Source organism: Rhodamnia argentea, chromosome 7, assembly GCF_020921035.1.
Source record: "Rhodamnia argentea isolate NSW1041297 chromosome 7, ASM2092103v1, whole genome shotgun sequence".
Lineage (NCBI taxonomy): Eukaryota > Viridiplantae > Streptophyta > Magnoliopsida > Myrtales > Myrtaceae > Rhodamnia > Rhodamnia argentea.
This window is the reverse complement of record NC_063156.1, coordinates 4443325-4467629: the sequence shown is the minus strand read 5'-3', so window position 1 is coordinate 4467629 and position 24305 is coordinate 4443325. Positions and strand designations below refer to the sequence as shown.

The window sequence follows — 24305 nt, the reverse complement described above, 5'->3', positions numbered from 1 at the left end:
GCACCAGTTAAACGAGAATCTTGTTTCGGGAAACTGTTTTTCAAATACTAAAATTGTCGCCATGACCCATGATTAATATAAAGTGTATCCGTGAGTTCTTCAAAATAGTGTTATCTTAACGATTATTTCCTACTAATTCACCCCATAAAATCCTATCTTATATCTACGTACGTACATCATGAAAGTTCATTGTTTTTTCAGTTATTCTTATATTTTACCGTGAGACATTATCGATGTGAAACTATATTACCGAAACAAAAGCAGCGATCACAAAGTAACAAAAAAAAAAAAAAAATTTCCGGGATTGTCACATTCTGAGTAAACGAAAAATGTTGCAAGTGTTAAATAGCTTGGACCACCTCTAATCAATAAGGTGAGGTGACCCGACGTTGGGAGGATCATGATGACTTCAGAGCTGCAAAAGATTTTTCAGAAATTTGGGCTTCACTTGATAAAAGTTCAGAAGCATCAGAAGGTGGTGGTGGTGGGGGTTGCACTCGAGTGCAAGCAATTAAATTCTCTTCTACTTCTCGGAGGAGGTCTGAGTCGGGTTTTGCCAATAGCCCCATTTAGCAAACCAGGCCGAGCCAAGGACGTCTGCCTTTTCCGCCCTCCTCTTCCAGCAAAAGAATTTGCATGCATGCAAGAGCAGGAATTTAAACCTTCTTTTGACAGAAGAAAATCCACAGTGTGGAAAGTGAAACCCTAATCCCATTTGAACCCCCACAAAGCTTTCTTGCTTATCGGCTCTTTCCCAAAGGAGCATTCTATGCTTAGAACCAAGTAGATTTTGAGGCTTTGTACATACGAGTCGAGCCGAGTCGAGTGTCGGGTCTCGTGAAATCCCGATGAATATGATCACCTCCTGACCATAAACCCTAATCTAAACAAGAATGTCTCCTCTACAAGCTTGGTGGGTAAAAAACAAATTTTACCCAAGGGAGGCAGGCAATTAAGGAGGAGGCCGGAAATGACAGTAGTGGCAAAAGGGGCCTTAACGTTTGGCAATGGACCATGTGAGATTGACGTCTCATTGTAGACCCCATTTCTGTGACTGCCAATGCAGAGTTATTACATAAGACATGATCAGCATCATGATATTTTGTTTTTGAGTGCTTTGAATTTCGGATTTTTTTTTTTGCAGGTCCAGCTTTTTCTTTTTGTGGGGTGCAGAGTTGAGAGACAAAACGAACAGTCAATAAAGTTTGAATTTTGTGGGAAGCATCCATTTTTGTAGCTGAAGAACTGACAAGGTCTTGTGTATTCCGAGGCACACATACTTCTCCCTCTCATACGCACGTAAAATAAAAAAAGTGTTTTTGTCTTGGCTTAATTTTCACTCAGAGAAGATAGGTGGTGGAGCAAAGTGAAGTTCCACGGTCAAATATGGCTCTGCATGAATTGCAAGATCATAAATGCACTGCCGGGCCTTCATGTCCATGTTCTTTGAAAAGACGAAGGATTAATACTACAAAATATTTCACATTATATCTACTATAATATAAATTTCTCAATTTTTCTTTTGCGTCACTAAAAACTTTTAAATTTTTTTCATTGTGACACAAATGCTTCAAATTCGTTTTTGTGTCATAAAAGATCCCAAACTTTTACTTATGTGACAAATATATCTTAGATGAAACTGTAATAAATAGCATATAGATCACATGTATGTAAGTTTGGGTTTCCTCGTGAAGCAAAAAAAGTTGTGAATATTTGTGTTACAATGGGTAAATTTAGGATTCTTGGTGATACCAAAAAAGTTTGGCGATACTTGTATCACAATGGACAAAATTTGAAACTTTTGGTGGTATTTGTTCAAAAGATAGATTTTCACCCAAGGTAAAGTCAGTAAATCAAAGGAGTAGCTCATGATGAATGCAGACAGGATCCAATTATTCAAAACGACGTTAATTAGAAAACTCGATTGCTCCACTAATAAGAATCGATTCTTCTTTTCTCGACCTATAAATTCTCATTCGACCCTATCGAGCGATGTAAGTCTTGGAAAGTATGAATTATCGTGCTCGATTCTCGATTAGCGCAACTTTCTAGAACCGAGTCCTAAAAATCAATTTTTCAGCTCACTCAAAATATAAACAAAAAAATGCAAAACGATAAATTAAAATGGAACAAAACAAAAGGATACATGAAGAGAATAACTCGTGAGGCTGCAATCCCGAGAGAAGAAGGCTTTTCATGCCATTCATTCACTTCCACGGGCGAAAATGACACATCGACTCCATTCTTTAGTGAGCGGCCAATGATGGCTTTGGCCCTTTTTTTTTTTGTTTTTTTGGGGGTAAAAGTTGAGGTAGAGAGAAAAATTCAGATGAATGCACAAGGACATAGGAGAGGCCATCCCATGTCAAACCCTAGCTTACTCTCGTCGATAGAGAAATGTCATGGACAAAAGTAAATGCAAAGGGGGGGTTTATTCTCACATTGACGAACGCATAATCAAGAGACTTTGTTTTGTGAATTAGTTGTACTTTTTCTTCTTCTCCTCTTTTTTTTATTTTTATTTGCCATGATGTTACGTCATGGAGTTAGATATGAGAAGAGCGAAGATCAAGTAACTTTCTCGATATGAAAAGAATATTATACCATATTGTTATAGTTGCGGAGATTTTTTTTTTTTTCAGGAAGTAGTTATATGTAATGATTAATGAAACGATTCGTGGCTAATCGTAATAAACTTGAATATGTATTTGTATGAGTCTTGTCGAGAGTTCTTCTCAACGAGTGTCGATCTAAGCTATAAAAGATATAAGGTCGTCGTGCATTGAAAACACAATTTTTGTTTCATTGTACCCCTCTATGTAGTATCCTATGTTGATACAAGGATATTTACCTAAGTCCAACTACCGTTTGGTTACATTTTAAAATAAACTCCACTCTTACTTTTGAGTTTTTTTTTTAATAAAATTGTTTTTATTTATGATTGGCTACACTTGTTCTTGAGTTGATAAAACAATGAGGATTGCCTTCGACGGTGTCTCACGTCTATAAAAAGCGAGAGAGCACATGCCACACAGACGCCTCAAAAAGCATTGGCAGTCCCAAATGGAAATTTCCCAGCAAGAGTCAACTCCATTCGAAGAGCCCTATTTTCTGAAACCCCACTTCTTCTTACAGTCGTCCGTTGCCTCCTCTCCATCGGTTCTTAACCATGCTTGGCTCCTCCTCCTCCACTCATCGCCCGTCCTCTTACCATGTCACCCGCTTCACGTTCTTCTCCAAAACGTAGGCGATGACGAGATTGCGATGTAACGGCCGTGGCAATATCTCTCCTGAGCTTATTCTCCCTCTAACTTCTTCCCTCTTTAATGGACTTCACGAAGTCCGTTCAAATTTTCTTGACCTTGCAAGTCCTCGAACAGGACTTCCAAGATCCTGAACGGTTGATATCTTACACGAGGCGCCGAACTGTTCATCCGGCTGGGCTTCGGATGAAGGCAACTCTCTCACTCGTGCCTGACTATTAGTGCGTGTACAACTTTCTTCTTCCTTGTTTTTTATTTTTCTAGTGGATTTGTTTTTGCCTCATCTTGTATAAGGTTCGCCTTTTCTTTTTGATATGATATGAGAAATGATAAAAGAAAATGTTACATGTTCTTATAGAACAAAGTGTCGTTTTACGTACATCTGTCATCGAGCTATATCAGCAAATGAGTATGTGGTCAGCGCGTAGGGATATTGCCCCGCTTGTTGTTTGTATTCCCCAAGGTCCTCTCGGCTAATATGAGATGGAACTGCTTCTCCTCAACTCGGAGGGTAAAAAGCATCATAGGCCCGCAAGTTCTTCGAGCAGAAAAGGGGAAAAGAGCGTGAGAAACTAAATAGACTTGGCGTTTAATCATACCAGGTTTTCTGCTTTCAGTTCATGCATTCGACAATACTGTTCGTGTAATAGAATTGCGCCGTGATTGCTCAAGGTGCTGACTTTTGCAGTCGCATGCTCGGTCGTCGGTCTTGAGCAAGCGCCGGGTCGAAATATATGGTCGTTTAAACTCAAACGGCTCTTGCGAATCAATGTAACATGGCACAGAGGCGAACTAGGTAGAGGTCAACGGAGAATTAAGTGTACTGTGGTGCAGGCAGCAGAACGTGATGTCGCCTTCCCCAATCTTTCAAGGAAAACCATGACGTGCCCTGTTGCAAGCTGCAGTGCCCAGTTCCAAATGGAAAATTTGCGAGCTCAAGTTGTTCTTTTTTGCTTTTTGTTTTTCGATGTGGTATCTTGACTCGCCGATGTACTTGCAAAAGCTCTTTCGGTTGAACAAGAATCAATATTCTATTGCCCTTTCCCTTGCCCTTGGTAAATTGGCAATTTCCTACGTAACTAGATACATCATACACTTATTCCTTTATCTACAACCTTGCGGGCCTTACAGCAGGAGCTTTGTTTTCTTACAAAAGTTAATACCGCTGATCAAGTATGACGGAGCGGAGTTCCCAGAGACGGTTCTTCTGTATAATTTCGCTCTTCATCATATTTTTCTGGTCTTCCTCAACATAATCAAGCGGCGAGTACCAATACTTTGATTGTTCCCTGGCTGTTAGCAGTTAGCATGGTTGGGCTATCGCTTTTCCAGCACACGGCGCTAATGAAGTAAGATCCCGCATCATCATCGGGATCATCGGGATCCGGCGAACCAAATTTATGTGAAGTGACGTGCCTTGATATTTCCTGGGGAAAAAGCAAACAATCTTTAGCCGAAGGAAGATTAACTAGATAGGATTGCTGCTTGAGCAATTCTCACCTTGTGGTAGACGTAGACTTCGTTAGTTTCGCTGCCGCACGCTATGTATTCGCTATTTACCGTTAGACCCACAAAGTTCTTCTCGTTCGTGTGGCCTTTAAACGTTCTAACCTGCAATACCAAGAGACCAAGATTGTCCCCTTGATCAAAATGACGGTTGCCAGAAGATTAAAAAAAAAAAAAGGAATGGCCTGCCTATCATTAGAGAGAAGGGCAACATGCACAAATGGGGCTAGAAAAAGGAAACCCTGGAGACACAAGCTTCTGGTGCTTTCAATCAAATCAGGGCCTAGTTTATGATACATAGAAACCACAACTTCTGTGGCGACCATTTTTCCGGCCTAATGAATGAGTAAAAAAGGTTTCATCAATCCAATTCTGGGAATTAACTTCCTCAATATGAGAAAACTCAGATAGAGAGAATTTATATGCTACGTTTTTTGAACAATTTTATATGCTACTTGAACCATTGAATTGCAGGGCAACTAACTAAGCCTACATATCCTACACATGAAAATTAAAAGACATGAAGAAACTTATCCGGTTCCTACACATTTTACTCACCGGTAAATTGTCCTTTACATCCCATAGCCGTAATGTGCTGTCAGTGGATGCAGAAGCAAGCTCGTTGTTGGACAAGAATTTCACATATGAAACAGCTTTACGGTGTCCCATAAATACATGGAGCGGTTGGCTGATATTGCGCAAGTCATAATAATGGATATGGTGATCAGCTGAACCAACCTGAAAGAATCAAGAAAATGCAATATGAGCTCAGAAAAATTATATGTGTGTTGCCTGGAGTTTATTGAACAACTAGTTAAGTATTATATAAACTCAGTCGCAAGTTAAATGATGCTCAACCATACTGAAGAGGAACTTTGAAACATAAGTAGCCACTTAACTATCCCGCTTACGCATTATCCATAGAAAAGTATATCCTGTTAAACTATCCACCAACAAAAATCAAATGGCATGATAAGTGCAATAAGGACTTGGGTGAAAGGAAATTACCGCTACGTAGTTGCTAGATCCGGGATTATACTTGACACAGCATATATTTGCTTTCATGTCAATGTTTAGCACGCTAGCTTCCTGTCGTGTGCACCAAACCTTGACCTTGGAATCGTAAAAGAAGAAACAGATGTGAACTTCACTTGGCTAATGCAAAAGCTAATTGCAGAAGAAACAGAACTTGACAGACTTATCAAAAATAAAATTTGCTTCTATTTATTAGTAAAATCAAGTTTCACTGCTGTTCCCCAAAGCTCGTGCTCTAACATGGAGCCAAACTGAGGGTGTTTGTGATTTTAACAAAATGAAAGCGATCAATACAATAATCTAAATGAATTGAGGGGCTAGCAACTTTTACACACCAAGAGAATGGTTTTTCATCAATAGTAAACCGCTGACATGGAAAGGGGGCGAAATAGCAAAAAGATTGTTGCAGTCAAATGGATAAGGAAGGATCAAATTTTAGTCATAAGAAGCATGGAGAGGAGCATATTACAAATGGTCAAACTGGAAAACCCACAGATATAGACTACTGCAACTCTTGATTTTGTTATTAACTCACAGAATGCAAGGAGGTACCTTGCAATCATCGCTACCAGATACAAGCATCGAAGGCTCTGTCCTTGAGAAATCAACACTCCATGCTCGTTTTTCATGTTCTTCATATTCCATCAAACTCTGCAAAAACAGAAGTAAATACAACCAAAGCAGATAAATATGATGACCGAAGATAGAAACGGGTTTTGTATTGCATCGGCAGTGAAAATGACAACTATTGTCTAATTTATAAGGACATTTGTTACCTGCCGGGTATCCACATCCCAGACAGTCACTATTCCCTCGTAGTCACTGCTTGCTATATGGTTTTTGGCATACTTATTCCAGCTCAAGCAGCTAAGTTTGGACCTTGTGGTCATCTCAACCACAGGACAGTGCACATCAGTTGGCTCATTCACAACCTGATAATCAATAGCATTGGCATAATTCAGCAAGTTACTGGAAGCAGATACCACTATTAATAATTATTAAGAGCCAAAGGAAGGGAGGAGGAGGAGGAGGAGAACTTGAGATGGAGTGAAAACTCCAAACTCGGGTACCATTTTGTCTTATCTTCTAGAAGTATTAACTCATGTGCACATCAATTTGTAATGAACACAGCAGAAGTAATAGTACGTTCCTTCTGAGGAGTCACGTAAAGCATAGAAATTTGGCAGATCATCACAGAGCTCATAATTCTAGAGCATATATATACAGATAAAGATAGGAATGTGCATATGTAAGTTTCAAATTCTCTAATCTTTTGACCCACCAAAAAAAAAAAAAAAAAACACTCTATTCTCATCACAGACATAAGTGTACAAACAATTTATACCAGAGTTCATTGCAAAGAAGAACGAAAAAGGTTTGCCAACTTCCACAAAGACGAGCTACCTTGACTCCTCCCAATAATCTAAAAAAACCTTAAAATGATTGAACAGCAAGCTTAGAAACTTACTGTTGAGAAGTCAAAAACCTTTATGCGACGGGAAACTCCGGCAGTGGCAAATAGCTCGTCATCTCGATCAAATTCAATGCTGCAGCAGAATCAATCAATTTCCTCAGTTTCAGGACACAACTAATAGATGGATGGAATCGTAAGCACACAGAGCTTAAGACAGGTGTGGGCATTCGGTAAGGGTCTGTCTGTGTCAATTATTCGATCCATCTCCTAGCTTTACTTAAGACCCCAAAAAAAGGGGATCTTCAATGATCTAGAGCAGACAAGCACAGAGACGGACAAATTGTTCATCTGAAATACTTCAATTAAGAAGCACTACCGCATCAGCACAAGTGCAAGACATTTATATCAGCACGTTCACGTGCCATGCTTCTAAAAAAAGTTCCAACTTAAAATAGCTATTCAATACATCAATAGTTTTTCCCACGGTCTTGCCCATTCAAGTCTGTCATTCTTCTTGTTCCCGTGGGTACTGCTGAATTGCAGAGGAATGTTTTTGTAATGACAATAATATTCTAACATATTGCAGCCTGATCAGTTTACTTCGAATTTGAACACAACCTGATTAATTTTGTCCGCCGACACATGAGATACTACTTCTCCTTGCTAATTTTCATTTTCAGAGTATTAACCAAACCCCTAGGCTGAACCAGGACTTTTAAATACAACTTACAGTATGAATAAACAATTGCATTCCTTTCTCTACAAGTTGCAGAAGACATAATCAATACAATCACTGTAGATCAGCAAGCCATAATTAGTGAGACTACTAAGGGGACTACTATATGCAGCATACACTGTGCAGAGGTAAGAAAATATTTATCATCTAAAAGCTCAGATACAGGCAAAGTAAATAAAACTAGAAAGACAGGAAAGTCACCTCGAAACTATATTAGCTGAGTGAAACAAATCCTCATGCCTTAGTTCAGCAATTACCCGTAGACGACTGGTTAGGAGGAACAAAGAAGAAAAGGCATGCAAGCACCATCAGAAAGAAACAGGGCAAAAGGAATTGCTGATTTATGACAAGGAAATTAGATTTGATCTATACCTGTACCGCGTAAAGGTGGACAATACGGATTGAAAATGAGCAAGACCTGCAGTATAACCCTCCCTATGTATGACATTTATGTCCTTTTCATCCTGGAAATGTGGTTGATTTGCCAACTGACGTCGCTTTTGTAGATAACACTCTTGGAGATCAGTAAACTGAAACAGACATTCCCCAACAATTATGTCCACGTAGTTGGGTAAAAAGTTAAGGATCATTAACCCTAAGCTAGTAACATGAGGCACATATAGAAGAGCAAATGTATTTGAAAAGAGATTATCTTAGCCTCGACACCATATGGAAACTCAATTTTCATAATGTTTCTCAAGAGATAGTTTATGCGAGAAATCTCTTTCTAATCGGCAAAAAGGATGCTTATAGACAAACACGTTTAGTGAGTTGAGCATGTCCCGAAGTTAAGCTTTCAAAATGAACTTTATGCAAAATAAAATCTACAGTATCACCAACCTGTGCATGAACTCGCTTTTTCCTTATCACCGAAAGACTGGATTGATTCATGTGTTGTGAGTCTGACCCACTGAGAGCATCCTTTCTTTGCATTCCATGGGAGCTCACTTGAGCCTTTGCTTCCATTTTCTTGCTCTGTAGACTACCAGAGGACAAATTTCCTCTGGCGCTGATGTTACTGGAGGTAAAGCCACTAGTGGTTTTCTCCATTGATGAAGGCCACGGCTTTCTCATGCTATGATCATCTCCAAGCATCCTCAGCTTCACCGAGTACCTGTCTCTTGCCCGATACAACTCTATTCTATGTCTCTCCACAGCATTAATATCCTCCTTGATATACTGGAGATCATTTTGTATCTGTAGCAGAAAAAGAAATCCTGGACATGATTGTCAATTAGGACTTTCACCTAACAACTATCCCTTAGATTATTTTTCAGGGACGGGGTTAGGCAAGAGGCTGCAGGACTACAGCAGCAGCACTTAGCAAAGAGAAACGAGATGACATCCACAGATAAAAGGTGAAAACAAACCTCTTTCAACTCTTCAACTTTTTGCTTCCTCAAGCAATGCAAGAAGTCAAGAAGAATTTGCATATTTCTCTCAGCTTCCTCTTGTTCCATTTTTCTCTTCTTCTCTGCAAGAAGCACGAGAAGGCTATCTAGCTCCTTTATTGACACTTGACAACCCTATGGATAATTAAAAAGCCATATCAGCAGAATATTTTTCAACTAAAAAACAGGCAACACAGTCCAAACTATTCTGCTCTTCACGGCTACTTAGCTACCCGTCTGGCAAATACCCAATGCGCTGAAGCATCATTTGATAGCATTCCAGGTTATTATTGAAGGGCCAACTATCTTTTTCTATAATTGAAATGATCTCGATAAAGAGGTATGAACAAGTTCAAGGAAAGGATCGACATCATAGGTTCAATTCCTCAAAGGAGACATTAGCAACCTAGTATTTGGATCACTCAATTGAGGTTTGGCTCATAACTTACGCAGTCCATGAGATCAACAGCATCTATTTTGTGGCTTGTGGTTTACTTAGCTAAGGTGGAAAAAATGGTCAGGAAGAAATTAAAGAAGACAAATATAGCGAAAATTTGATTAAGGAGCGCGTTAAAATCACGAATTACAACTCCGGTCCACCAAAACAGAACTGAAAATATCAGCAGGAGGTGCAAAGTTATGATCAAGTTTTGTTCATTGCCCAACAAAAAAGAGTCTGGAATGACCATTTCAAGTTCGAGCTGCCTTCTCACTAACTTATTATTTGGCAAAGTCAATGAAGTAACGCACTAGAAGCTTCCATAAAGAGCCTGAACCAACGTTGCCACAGAGCTAGAAAGTGGGAAATAATATTTCCTCATATAAATACATGTTGCTGTATCTGCCAAAATTTGGAGATGGCTTCCATGGAAGTTCTCTTCCTGAATGACTCTTACACCTATTGAAAACCACCAAAAGAAAACCCAGCAAGGACCAACCTGTTGCAGCGCCACGCGAAAATGTTCAATGGGTGATGCATTCTTTGATACTTGCCGAGCAGAAGTCTTCTTCAATAGCTGCAAATGAGGCAGAGGGATACCATCACATAAGCTTATATTGGAGATGCAGTCCGAAGAGAAGAATAATTTAAATCAAGTCGGCGACATCCAAGTTGTCCATGAGATGGTTGTTTTACAGGTCTTAAGCTTCAATTTTCAGATTAGCAATAATAATAACGTCGGCGTGTGCGCTTCAGTCTATCTGCCGAGCTCCCAATGTTCTCAGAAAACTCAAAAATATCCACAAATACAAATAACGTGCTTGAAATTGCGGATACTTATGGCTTGAAGACATCAAAGGATTACTGATGCCAACTCAGCCCGCAGAGAAGCAATTCCAGAACAGACATAATTACCAATCGTAGACATGAAGAATCGTCCATATCCACGAATCCGACGCACTACCGCCAAGACAAATTGAGACTGTAAGCTGTCAAAACAGTATCGAAAAGCAAAATGAGCAGATTAAAGACCTTGTCGAGCATGAAGTTGGGGAAAATCTGGTTGTTGTTGAGGAAATGGCCACAGCAGGGGCAATCGCTCTTGTTGCGGAGGTGAGTGATGATGCACATGTAGCAGAAGCTGTGCCCGCACGACGTCAGGAACGCGTCCTTGATCACCTGCATGCAAATTGGGCACAGGAAGTCCCTGTCGAGCTGCTCGGTGGTGGAGACCTCCGCGGCGGTGGTGTCCCCGGCGACCTCCGGCGGCGGCGGAGGAGGAGCCACGGTCGCCGACGACGAGACCGGCTCAGGCTTCACCGCCGGGACCAGAGCCCCGGTGGACACTTCCTCCATGCTTTTTATCCACGAGTGGCGATGGAGGCTCGCGAATCGGATTTGAGAGGAGGAGATTTCTGAGGAGAAGCAGCAGAAAGATTGATGTGAGAGAGAGCGAGCTAGCGAGCGAGAGAGAGAGCGTGGGGTGGGGCCCGGTGGGAGGAGCTTGAGGGTGAAAACGGTCCACGCAACGCGTCGGGCAGAGCGAAAAACGGAGCGAGCGTTGGAGTGGGATTGTGATCCCCGTTTCACCGAGACGGGACGTTTTGGCTGCGTAGGGTAATGTTTTTATTTTCGAAATAATTTTTGAATAATTTTTTAATTTTTATTTTTCATAATAATTTTTAGAAATAAAAATACGTTTGATAATTGCAAAAAAAAATTGTTTCAGAATTAAAAAAGAATAAAAACACGTTTGGTAACCGTATACGTTTACGCTCCCGAAAAAAAAAAAAACAAGTTTGATAACCGCAAAAAAATTATTTCTAGTTTTTCATTTAATTAAGGGGACTAAGTATATTAAAATTAAGATGTCTTTATATTTTTAACTTACTAAATCAAATTAGACCAATATATGTATAAGTAATTTATGCAAGATTTATGAAATTGCAATATGGACCAGATCAATTATATAAAAAAAAACCGAATGAGAAGGCTAATTGGAATTGGATAATGAGAACATCAAACATGTTTTCTATAAATAGGAAAAATTACAATTATGAGTCTTCACAAAAAAAAATTACAATTATGAGTCACACGTAAATGTTCTCAAGTAGTTAAAAATATGATTACCTTTAAACGGGGACCCCTAGAAAAATATTAATTGCACTTTGAGTGAAATCGGAGACTAAAATGAAAAATATTTGTGCATTTAGGTCTTTTTAGTCTATTGTACAATTTTTCCAAATATAAGGACTAAAATGAGATTCAGGGTATCAAAGTCTTATGTCATGGCTTTAAAAGTAAAATATTTTGGCTAAAATGATTTAAAATGAAACTTTTTAGTCAATTTAGGATTATGTTCAATGAAGAGGCATGTGGTCCCAAACTGAATTTTTAAAACTTTAAGAGGCCAAAGTAAAAAGGGAATTAAAATAAAAACATGGACTATTTTCGCGCATTTTTCTGACCATGAATATTATTTTTCTTGATTTTCGGCTATTTTTATAGTTAAAATAAATCCGAAAAATGTCAAAAATTACAAAAAATATTTTTTGTTCAAAATTGGTTTCTAAGGACAGGCCAAAGCTTTTAAGGTTGATTTTCTAATTTTATGAATTATTTTGATATTTTTAATTAATTTCCTAAAATAAAATGATCAAATCGGATGTCAATATTGTGCAAAAACAAAAGAGAAGAGAGTGTATTAAAAAACAAAATTGTTCCCCATTGTTTCTAAAAAATATTCCAAATGTGTTTTTAAAAAGTGTTCCAGGAACACAGAAGCAAGTTTTTTTTTTTTTTTATTTCTGCTCCAAAAATGCTTCTGTTTTCTCAAAAGTGTTCCCGGAACACTTTAGAAATATATTTTTACCATATGTGTTTCTGTTTCCATATTGTTTTGCAAACACTTTAGGAATAAAAGTACTTTTTTTTTTGTGTTACCATACGCAGCGCTAGATTCCATTAGCGAGCCAAGGCGAGACGAAGCGACCAGATGTTTTTACGGTTTTGGGTTCCGGGTCAAAGAGAAAATGCGAGCTGGCCCAGAGTTGCTGCTCCGACTGGAGTCCTGGATCTTGATCGTGGGCCTGGCCCATCCAGAAGTGTTTGGTTGGTCTGGACGAAGGAATAAAGCTTTAATCATCTATGGCAATTTCAAATATCTTTTGAAGAATAATCATGGTGCCCCTCAACTTCACCGTACCAACCGCTTGTTACTAATATAGTATGCCACATTTTTTAGTTTTTCATCTAGTATGACATTATTTTTTATTAAACTCTTGTCCATTAGTGTTCCATTAATTCGCTTGATTCGAGGTTCAAATTGTAACGGGAGTTTCAATCATGTATAGTAATAGATTGAAAATTGTAGACATGATTTGAGGTTAAAGCATATATTCGGTCAATGTTCATATTATAGGGAAGATTCAGGTCGCGATAGTTTGGTGTTACAATGAAGTTACCGAATTGATAAGTTGGACTAGTGATTAAAAGCTTAAGCTAGAAAAAAAAAATATAGATGGACTGTACAAATGGACTATACGTTTTGAGAAGTAACTTGAGGGATAGGAATTGCAAAAATGATAAGTGTTGATCTAATAACAAACAGATTATTTGATAAGCTACGAGCTTTCAGGATTCTAGCTTATTAAGTCTTGGAGCCACAACAATCTTAGTATTTGCTTTATCTTAAAAGGCAAGGATTTGAGAAGTGTTAAGTTTTGACTCTATCCTCGTGAATTGATGTTCTTTTGGGCGTTTGGCTATCAATTGCAACGTCAAAAAGCTGTTGTTCTGTCATAGTAAATTTTTATGAAAACGGTTGAGTGTTGGTTATTGATAAAATTAGGCGGATTTAGTTTACAGAATCTAATTATGCCTTCTAGAATAAAAAACTTAGATCATTCACTGATAAGTCGTAATAATCTTTATGATAAGTTATGATCTAGAAAGCATAAGTAATGATCTTGATAATTAAGTCGTGACACGTTCAGAAAAGTTATTGTTTTTGTTTAGGAAAGTCGAATTTATATTGAAAGTCTTGATGCATTTCGTGGTGATGTTTGGTATGATAAGATTTGATATTAGTCTGTATAAGCTTGACTTATTATGTCAGAGAAATACAAATCAGGGCCGATAAGTAGGACAGAGGCATATATACTTTGCTGCATGTACTTTAATGGAGGTGGATGTGGTGCACATGTCCTGTATTGTCGGGATCTCTCAAAACATTATCATGGCATAATTCCCAATTGTTTTCACAATGCAATCCAATGACTTGTGATCCCTGCCAGTTTTGAATATTAGTACAATTTGCCCTAAAAAAAAAATTGTTTCAGAGATCATTTATTTCATGGAAAGTAATGGGAGATTACACAAAAAAAAATTTAAACTTATTATACTTATGCCAATTCAGTCCTAAATATTTTAATTGTGTTAATTAAGTCATAAACCTCTTTACATTTTATCAATTGAGTCAAAATTGGCTAGAAACCACTGGACGCAATTGTCCAAAGTTGCATGGGCGGCACCGACGTAATTATTTTTTAATAATTTTAACAGTTTAATGAGGGCCAAGACGCCCTCGGTCAAATAGGGTGAGGCCATCGCATGCCCTCGCTGGGTTCGAGTGAGGGCCGGGATTGCATTCGTCGATCCGGGATACCCTCGCATGGGCCCGACGAGGGCATCTTGGCCCTTGCCTATGGCCATTGAGTGTCGCCAACCCTAAGTTAAAAAAAAAAAAGCAAAGAAAAGAAAAAAAAATAACAAAAAATTAATAAAACATTTTAAAAAGTCAAGCAATTTAAAAACATTATTAAAAATGTCTATGTTAATGCCCGTCGTACCACCTAAAATGATTGGCGTCTATGTTGGTGATTTTCGATCAAAATTGGTTAGATGAACTTAATTGATAAAATGCGAAAAGTTTGGAACCGAATTGGCGCAAGTGCAATGATTTTATGCATTTTTTGGCAAATTTTTTTGAAAGTTATTGCCCCGCACCTAACTAAACTTGTCAAGCTGGTGGGTCGGGTCATAAATGGTCCTATATAATTGTCAACCTGAAGGGTCAGGTCATAAATGGTCCTCTACAATTTGACTTATTAATCTGTTTATGACCCATTAATGTGTAGTGCAATCAACGAGGGTCACGGCCCTTGGGCGAGAGCTTCAGAGCCCTTGCCCGGTGGCCAACGGCGGTCGGCTGGTACCCCATGCCGGCTTCATAAGGAAAAAAAAAAGTAAAAGAAAGAAAAAAATAAAAATAATAATGAAAATTGTTAAAATGTTGTAAATGGATTTAAATAGAGACAACTAATAACTTTAAAAAGCTAAATGAGTTGTAAATGGGTTTGTTCAAGCTCATTTATAATCCACGTACATTAAAACGTACAATTCTAACTTATTAACAATCCATTTATTAAAATTCGACCAACTCATATGTGGCACATCTTAAGGAGAAATATCCGACTTGGGAGATCGTCGATGGAAACAGTTCGACACTCAAAAACTGATAAACTGGAAGCTCCGACAGAAAAGGGAGGACTCCCCATGTGAGAAGTGTGAGAAGTGTTTGATGAGAGAGTTGACCGATTCTTCTGGGGCAAAGGAGGGTCGATCCCGATTTAGTTGCTGAAGATGACGTGCGAAACCTCGGAGCAGGGAAACCGACAGCGACAGAACAGCCCGGGAAACGGTACGAGGAAAGCGGAATCGAAAAGGATTTTGGAGTTCAGTTGAAGCCATGCGAACCAAAGTTGATTTGCCCGTCCCTTATCGTCTTATTGGGTTGGTCAAAGTCAACTGGAGATGGCTCCCCCGATCTCTTCTTCTAGCGGAAGAATTTTCGGCGGATGGATTTTTCGAGACTAGTCACTAGAAATTTGTTGTATCTAAGTTTTCGGGAAAATTATTCAAAAAGTTTTAAATTTATTATATTTTTACCAATTTAGTCCTAAATATTTTAATATTTTCAATTGAATCCTAAATATTTTCTCAATTTGCCAATTGAATCCATCCTACTAGTTTTGGATAATAATTGCTTAAAAGTGGCACAATCGGAGCTAGCATAGATAAAATTTAATGATATTTTCATATTTTTTTCCACTTTGATAATGTTTTTTCTTTTTTTTTCCTTTCTTTTATTTTCGTCTTTACTTTTGTCTTTTTTTTTTCTTTTCTTGTTTTTTTTTCCTTTTTCCCTCCGCTGGCCATCGTGATGGCCAGTGGAGGGAAAAATGAAAAAAAATAAAAACAATAAAAAATAAGAGAATAAAACAGAAGAAAAGAAAAAAAGGAAAAAATAATAAACTAAATAAAAAATTCAAAAAAATATCAAAATATTTAAAATTGTTCACGTCAACGCCTGCCATGCCATGTAGAGCGATCAGCATCCACGACCACAATTTTCTAACAAAGTTGGCCGGATAGATTCAATTGATAAAATATAAAAATATTTATGATTCAATTAGCAAAATTTAAAAAAAATTAAGACTGAATTGATAAATATGCAGTAAATCTAGGACTTTTTGGGTAATTTTTTCTAATTTTGTCAATGGGCACTATAATATTTCAAGGGTGTTATAAAAAGAATGCGCGCGTAATTAATGCGGATAGTTGGTAGATAAGAGGACGAGATATTCACCTTAAGATCCGAAAAAGAACTTAATGCGGATATTTGGATCGGATCATCCAAATCATGTGAGTAATGCAAGTCTTCTTACAAGCCTCTCTGAATATTTTGTGAGGCAACGTTAGGCTAGCTAGCAGTAGCACAGGCCAGCACGTGACGTCGCTGGCTCCTTTTTTCCCTCCATACTAGTTTTCACCCATGAAGACCCGAAATAGAACTTGAGTGGGCCGGACAAAACGGCGAATAGGATTACTTTTATCCTATTCGGTGTTTGGAGTGATCTGAAATACGAATATATCTGGATATAGCCTGGGTCTTATTGATATAGTTTCATAAAAATATCTCACTTATGAGGTGGGATAGATCCCGATCAGGACACGTAGAAAACTGAAAAATAAGGAGGTTGACGGTTCTTTCGGATAACTTTTATCCTATCCGATGTTTGAGCGATCTAAAATACGAATATGACTGGATATAGCTGGGGTTCGGTTGATACCGTCCGATAAAAAAAATCTCACTTATGAGATGGGATAGACCCCGAACGGGACATGTGGAATTTGAAAAACTGAAAAAATAAGGAGGTTGCCGGTTCTTTCGACACTTCAGCGCTTGCTGATCGCACTTCAATCTCTTCTGCCCAACGCCACCCTAATATCTCTCTCCATTCGCTCCAATCTCCGTGTAAAAACTCTGACCTTTCTTTTTATTGCCATGGTGTTTAATCCTCTCTTTTCTCCTTCGAGTTCACTATCTCTCTACATGGTTTGTCATGGAGTGTGATGTTCGAGGTTCTTTATGGTCCGATGATGACACTGCTTCAACTACGACGAAGCTGTTTTATATTTCTGTCTTTGTTTCGTTCGTCAATGCCTGTGGATGATCGATGGGAATGCTGGGTTCTGGTTAGAGTTTGGTTTTGTGCTAGCTGAGCAGCGACTGAAAACGGCCCACTGCAGTTTTACCCTGTGGAGGATGAAGAAAACGCTCTTGGCGTGTCTCACCTAAGCTTGTTCATTTGATTATTTACAATGCCTGGTGACTGAGCAGTGAACTATTCCGCGTTTCACACAATTTTTGACAGAAGAGCTTGCAGTAGAGAATTTTTGGGTGTTTTCTAAATGAAGATGGACAAAGTTTATCTGCAAGGAAAGCCGAAATCTGCCGTGTGCTGTTCCAACCCCAAATCTTCCTCCCAACAACAAGCCTGAGTGCGCGGATTCTCCTAAATACTCCATCATGGGCAGGGGTGGGAAAGGGAATGACGGAAGGCGAATCAATCTGCTCACCAACCACTTTAAAGTTTCTGTCAATGTACCAGATGCAGTTTTCTACCAGTACAGTGTATGTTTAGCTTGTTATATATGTGCAAGCATTTTGTCCAAGTGGTTACCCAAGTGAATATATCCAGTTACCTTTTTTAATACGTTAAATACATCGAGATCTCTCTTTCGCAGGTTTCAATTGCTTCAGAAGATAAGAGAGCTGTCGAGGGAAAGGGAATCGGGAGAAAGCTTATTGACAAGCTATATCAAACCTATTCTTCTGAACTAGCTGGTAAGAAATTTGCTTATGATGGAGAAAACACTCTGTATACAGTGGGTCCCCTGCCTCAGAACAAGCTCGAATTCACTGTGGTTCTTGAGGATTCTTTTGCAAAGAGGTGTGTAAGTTGCAAAATTCCTTGCGAGTTCCTTTCCTAAAGTTGAATCACAAGCCCACTAAATGAATGTGTAGTGTCAGGGAAAGCGACAACCTTGGTGGCGGCGAGAGTTCGGATCGTTCTGCTAAACGGTCAAAATGCTCTTTTCGGTCGAGGACTTTTCAGGTAGAAATAAGCTATGCTGCAAGAGTGCCCTTGAAGTCGATCTTTCTTGGTTCAAAAGGAAAGGATAAGGATAATAATGCCCAGGATGCTCTAAGAGTGCTTGATATAGCATTGAGACAGACAGCGGCGAAAAGGCAATATTTCTGTTACTGTTTTACTCATTTCCAATTTTCCATTACGCGATGATAACTATGATTTGCTGTTGACGAGCTGCTGGATATGCAGGGGATGCCTTCTGGTAAGACAGTCATTCTTCCATGATGATTCAAGGAATTTCACAGATGTCGGAGGAGGCGTAGCTGGTGTTAAAGGTTTTCATGCCAGCTTTCGTCCGACTGAGGGTGGCTTGTCCCTGAATAGGGGTAGGATTCTTTTCATACCACTCACTACATTTCTTTCGACATGACATGTCCAGTAATCCTCATCTTTTTTCGTTAATGAAGACGTGACTACGACAATGATCCTCACGCCTGGACCCGTGATTAAGTTCCTTTTAGCCAACCAGAATGTGAAGGAACATCGTCATCTTGACTGGGCTAAGGTAAAGAAAACGTCAAACTTCATGCTGTAGATTACAGGCGGCTCCAAATCTAAGTAATGTCATCCTTTCATGCAGGCCAAGAGGATGCTGAAGAATCTGAGAGTTAAGACCAATCACAGTAACATGGAGTACAAAATAGTTGGTCTTAGTGGGAAGCCATGCAATAAGCAATTGTATGTGATATCTATGTGGCTTTTTAGCCATTTTTTTTCCTCTTTCCTGGAAAAAAGAAGGAAGCTCTAACATTTTCCTGTTGTCCCCAAGTTTCCCTATGAGACTGAAAAACAGGAAAGGCCCAGATGACCAGGAGCAGACTATGGATATTACTGTAGCCGAATACTTCGATAAGCACCGAGGCATCGAGCTTACATACTCTGCATACTTGCCCTGCCTTGATGTTGGCAAACCAAATCGGCCGAATTACCTTCCTCTGGAGGTAGGTCACTTTCTTCTAATACTGGTTCAACTTCGCGGTCATCACCCTAAGCATTGAGATCTAACTCTCTAAAACATTGTCCCCTTTGCTTTCACTTCACAGCTTTGTTCACTCGTTTCACTTCAACGCTACACGAAAACACTGTCGTCGGCGCAGAGAGCATCTTTAGTTGAGAAATCAAGGCAAAAGCCTCCAGAGAGGATGAGAAATCTAGCTGATGTACATACTGCAGATCAACTCTGCTTCCCACTGATCTTTGTCATGTTTTTTCTTTCTTCCCTGCGAATATAAAGATGCAATTGTTTTTTCTTGAGAAATCAATAGGCTTTGAGAAACTACCGATATGATGAGGATCCTGTGCTAGCTGAGTTTGGTATTTCCTTGGAAAAGCAATTGACCAAAGTTGAAGGCCGTGTTCTTGAATCCCCAAAGGTACATGCATGAAGGTGTGTTAAGAATAGGAGGGTTTTTGCTTTGTGTTAGTTGACGTGTATTTTGTCACTGACAGCTGAAGGTGGGGAATGGAAATGATTGCATCCCTCGTAATGGACGGTGGAACTACAATCAAAGAGTATTGTCATGGGCTCCTGCATTTTTAACTTGTGAAAATCTGCTCTACATTAGTGCTTGAATTTTAACTTGTCCAATGCGCAATGTGATCCCTGAACTTTAGCATAATATGCAATACAATCCCTGAACTTTCAATTTATTTAATATGGTCCCTGAACTTTTGAAATAGTCCCTGAACTATATGAAAATATTCAATACCGTACTTCCATTAATTCAAATTCAGAGACAACATTGAATATTTTCTTATAGTTCATGAGTTAAATTGAGAGTTCGGGGACCACATTAAACGAATTGAAAGTTCAAGGTTGCATATTAGATTATAGTAGTTCAGGGACCACATAGCATATTGGACCAAATTTCATGGACTATTTGTGTTATTTTCCTTGCTTTTAATCTTGATTTTCTTCTTAATTAATCACCTGTTTTATGTTTTCTTTCGAACTCGATCTGTAGACCCTTTTGCAACCTTCCAACATCGAACTTTGGGTAATTGTCAACTGTCATGCTCGCTGTGATACTCGTCGCCTTTCACGTGAGTTGATTGAGTGCGCTCGGAGTAAGGGTCTGGCATGTAAAACCAAAGTAAATGGTCATCATGCGCACTTGAAAGTTGAATCTCTTACTCTGTTGACCCCCCCACCCCTCCCTCTCCCTCCCTCTCTCTCAGCGAATTGAACAACCATTCTTACTTCTTGAGGAAGACTCCCACATGCGAAGGGAGAGTCCTGTCAGAAGAGTAGAAAGGATGTTTCAGAGGTTGCAAGAGCCGATTAAAAATGAGTATGGACGTCGACCTGATCTCATTCTATGTGTTCTGTCGGAGCGGAAGAACTCCGATATCTATGGTAGGAGTGCTACGTTGTTTTTGTTTGGGTTTGCTTATTTCTTGGTGAATTCTCAACTTTAATGGCCTTTTATTTCAAAGGGCCTTGGAAGAGGAAATGTCTCAGTGAACAGGGTGTTGTCACGCAGTGCGTTTCCCCATTGAAGATAAACGATCAATACCTTACAAACTTGCTCCTTAAAGTCAACTTGAAGGTACCAACGTGCAAAGGCCTCAATTTTAAAAGGTAATTAGATTTCTGGCCCTGTTCCTAGGCTGCCACTTGGGGGAATAAATTCTTTGTTGGCAATAGAGCACTCTTCAAGAGTCCCCATAATAGAGGATACTCCTACAATGATTCTGGGTATGGACGTCTCTCATGGTTCTCCTGGCCGATCAGATATGCCATCTGTTGCTGCGGTAAACGGTCCAAGTAGAAGTAGTGAACGTTATTCCGACCGTTGTCGGTGTCGTTCCTGTAACAATCTTATTGCATCATGAGTAGGTTGTCAGCTCTCGATGTTGGCCATTGATTTCGAGATATAGAGCATCTGTAAGATCACAGTCGCCGAGGGAGGAGATGATTGATGCTTTGTATAAGCCTGTGGCTGACAAGTCTGATGACGGTATCATGAGGTATGCACATCGTAATCTCATGATATTAAAGTTAAAGTTTCATTCTCAATCAGTGTTAACTGGTAGCTACCATAGAAGCATTCGAACGTGTACTAATGTCCCATTGAATTTCTCTAAGAACTGTACTTCATTTCATAGTGATAAATTTTCTCAGTTGTTTGTGCATGTGTGACTATGTTTCTATTTCCTCGGTTAGTTTGTCATTGCTGTGCACACTACAATTGCAAGCTCTGAAAATCTGCGATGTAAGAATAGTGGATTTATTGTGCATATGCGCCGTTCTCTATGTTCTTAGTTTTATTATTTTCATCGCTACGTATCGGCTTTGGCCACTATTTGACATTGTCTGTGACACAATTCTTCTAAGCATGTTTTATTCGAGGGAGATTTTCCTTTTCCTTTTGCAGAGAACTGCTCTTTGACTTCTACCTGTCAAGCAATGGACGCAAGCCGACTCAGATAATTGTTTTCCGGTATTGTTGCATTTGATTTCTGAATATCAAAGAAAATTTCTATCTATCTCTCTCAACCATCTGAATCATTGCACGGCAGCTCAGCTCGTCGCCTAATAAGTTTCGGAATGTGATAAATTGAACTTATGCAGTCAAAATGTTATCATGACATGTTGCTGCCTGCTGGTTGCTTTTAAATATCTAAGTTAGCTTGATTGTTCTGTGATCTCCTCAAGAAATTGAGGATAACTCAGTTTTTTCTTTTCCTTTTTCCATTTTGTCCTGCCCTTCTTTCTGATAATTTGATTAACTGTCCGAGAAGAGCGCCTGATCGGACCTTAGTTGAAGTTTAGGTGTTGTTAATTAGTTCCTGTAGCCTCAACCTTGCGTTGCGTTGCTGCTTTTTTCATTCGGGGTTACTGCTCTTTGCCTTTATCCACTTTCTTTTGTAAGGGATGGAGTGAGCGAGTCACAGTTCAATCAAGTTTTAAACATCGAGCTGAAGCAAATTATCAAGGTATGGCTCTAGTTATGCATCTTTTGTTTCCCTTTCCATTAATCTTTAACTACTTCATGCATGTGGAACATCTATAAGTTCGTATTAAGATTGTGTCTGGTTAGATATGTTTGAAGCTATAAACGTAGTCGAATTTCAGACCCCTAGAAATGATGTCTTTCAAGTTGGCAACATTGCATCGATGTTTCTCGTATGAGCACAGCTTGAAATGTCAAAGCTTGCTATTTGTGTTTGTGGGTTTTATGGTCCTTGTATGTAGTACAGGCCTATCAGAAATTGGAAGGGAACGAGTATATTGCTCCAAAATTCACAGTTATTGTGGCGCAAAAGAATCACCACACTAAGCTGTTTCAAGCTGATTATTCGGAAAATGTTCCGCCTGGTATGTCCCTTATAATTAATGGTTCTCTTTAGCAATTTATCATTTCTTCTTATCCCCAACCACTCCCTCCGTCTCTCTCTCCAGGGACAGTGGTGGATTCAATGATCGTACATCCAACAAACTACGACTTCTACATGTGCGCTCATGCCGGGATGATTGTGAGTGCTTTGTGTTTTTAGTATAGAATCTGAAGTTATGCACCTCAATTAGCCTGGTTTTGTATTTAAATGCACATTTATGTCCTATGATAAGATCCTTTTTGAGAACTAGGTTCTGCCATTAACTTAAAAAAGCCTATTTGCAAGGGCTGAGGTTGCAATAATCCAAATAATTGTATGCCCTTTTGAGTATGGTTACTCATCAGCAACTTCAAACCCAACATTCTTTCTCGACTTTGCGTCAACATTCATAATGATTTGGTTTTCATGGATAATAGGGAACTTCTAGACCGGCACACTATCATGTTCTAATTGATGAGATTGGTTTCTCTGCTAATGGATTGCAAAATCTTATTCACTCGCTATGCTACGTGTGAGTATTTTTTGCCGATTCTCTTATTTGGCGGTCTGTTCGATTGTCTCTGTTGACATCTTGTTCTTCCTTGTGTTCAATTGGATACCAGAGGAGCACCACCGCCGTCTCGATTGGTAGTTTTCTTTACATAGACGCTCTTGCATTCCCAGCGTTCTATGCAGTATTGTCGAGTCCCTCCTTTTGCCTGTAATGAATACATTTTCCCTTCTGCAGTTGCTCCGATATACTACGCACACCTTGCTGCAAAGCAGGTGTCCCAATTTATCAAGTTCGAGGACTTATCAGAATCCTCGTCTGGACAAGATTCCACAGCATCTGCTCGTCTTGTACCCGCTCTCCCCATGTTGCACAACAACGTCTGCAGCTCTATGTTCTTCTGCTAGTGTGTCTGCAGCTCTATGTTCTTCTGCTAGTGTGCCGGTCACTGCTCTCTATGATTGTCGGTAGTTTAATTGACGTTCATAATTCATAGAATTAGGTACCAAGTTCATATGTAGGCGACCTCTAGTTTAGCCGTTTTATAGGTTAACCATATGGAAGAGCTAAGGTACAGGAAACATATGAAGCAATCACTTTAATGTACAAGAAAATCTGGACATTTTTGACAATTTTCCCAACAAACATATGTAAAATTCTGCTTTAATTTGCAGAACGAGTCAATCTAGTCTTTCACAATAAAATAATATATGGGACTACCGCCGTGTGAAAGGGGAATTTGCTTGTCTCGTTGCTGTCGAAGGCGCCTTGCAACTTAATTCTTCGGCAATGTGTTGCCCATGAAGCTCAGAAACCCTAGCAGAAGAATTAATTCATGATTATAGTTCCTCATTTGATGTATTTCGTGATTGCATGTTCACACTAAGGTGAAATCAACAAATGCGACGAATTTGATCCTAAGTTGGCTAGTTCTAGAATGGACTGATATGGAGACCCAATTCGAATACCTGTGCAGATCATGAAGGATAGATAATCTCTACCTGTGTACTTTATTAGCATAACAATTTATTAAATTGATCTGATGCACCGGACACTTGGGACCGTCCAATCGATGAATCCCACTTCTTTTGACTACTTTTATGTGTAGAGCACCCGAGAAATCGCTGTAGTTGGTTTCCAGACAAGTGAATTTCAGTCCGAGGTTGCAATGCCTCCATACCTTTCGCTGCTT

The 24305-nt window shown here is 39.2% G+C and overlaps 2 protein-coding genes across 3 annotated transcripts; one reads left to right on the top strand and one right to left on the bottom strand.

Moving 5' to 3' along the window:
- Positions 1-4269: 4269 nt before the first annotated feature.
- Positions 4270-11360, bottom strand: LOC115750860 (E3 ubiquitin-protein ligase COP1). 2 transcript variants are annotated; one of them, XM_030688461.2, is made up of 13 exons: positions 10817-11360; positions 10284-10361; positions 9325-9480; positions 8795-9151; positions 8327-8484; positions 8156-8221; positions 7273-7363; positions 6581-6736; positions 6357-6455; positions 5778-5882; positions 5328-5507; positions 4764-4874; positions 4270-4690 (listed from the first exon to the last, which is right to left on the bottom strand). In XM_030688461.2, exons 1-13 carry the CDS (start codon positions 11138-11140, stop codon positions 4520-4522), a joined length of 2052 nt encoding a protein of 683 aa, XP_030544321.1. In that variant the 5' UTR covers positions 11141-11360; the 3' UTR covers positions 4270-4519. The 2 variants fall into 2 exon arrangements, with proteins under 2 accessions (XP_030544321.1, XP_030544322.1); XM_030688462.2 differs by having other exon boundaries at positions 7273-7351; positions 10817-11359.
- Positions 11361-17420: 6060 nt separating this feature from the next.
- Positions 17421-23520, top strand: LOC115750880 (protein argonaute 16-like). The gene is made up of 22 exons (XM_048281631.1): positions 17421-17762; positions 17876-18081; positions 18162-18380; positions 18472-18608; positions 18690-18787; positions 18863-18960; positions 19052-19223; positions 19326-19442; positions 19548-19655; positions 19732-19794; positions 20247-20360; positions 20461-20638; positions 20719-20839; positions 20892-21036; positions 21122-21252; positions 21660-21725; positions 22158-22221; positions 22486-22603; positions 22688-22761; positions 23040-23134; positions 23219-23250; positions 23351-23520. Exons 1-22 carry the CDS (start codon positions 17658-17660, stop codon positions 23518-23520), a joined length of 2631 nt encoding a protein of 876 aa, XP_048137588.1. The 5' UTR covers positions 17421-17657.
- Positions 23521-24305: the final 785 nt, after the last annotated feature.

Excerpts from the sequence above, each read along its gene's own strand:
- LOC115750860 (XM_030688461.2), bottom strand. The coding sequence starts at position 11,140 with ATGGAGGAAGTGTCCACCGGGGCTCTGGTCCCGGCGGTGAAGCCTGAG. Across the intron at positions 8,485-8,794 it reads AAAAGCGAGTTCATGCACAG|TTTACTGATCTCCAAGAGTG; the intron begins GTTGGTGATACT and ends TGTCTGTTTCAG. Across the intron at positions 5,508-5,777 it reads GATCTAGCAACTACGTAGCG|GTTGGTTCAGCTGATCACCA; the intron begins GTAATTTCCTTT and ends TGATTCTTTCAG.
- LOC115750880 (XM_048281631.1), top strand. The coding sequence starts at position 17,658 with ATGGGCAGGGGTGGGAAAGGGAATGACGGAAGGCGAATCAATCTGCTC. Across the intron at positions 18,381-18,471 it reads AGACAGACAGCGGCGAAAAG|GGGATGCCTTCTGGTAAGAC; the intron begins GCAATATTTCTG and ends CTGGATATGCAG. Across the intron at positions 19,795-20,246 it reads GGTGGAACTACAATCAAAGA|ACCCTTTTGCAACCTTCCAA; the intron begins GTATTGTCATGG and ends CTCGATCTGTAG.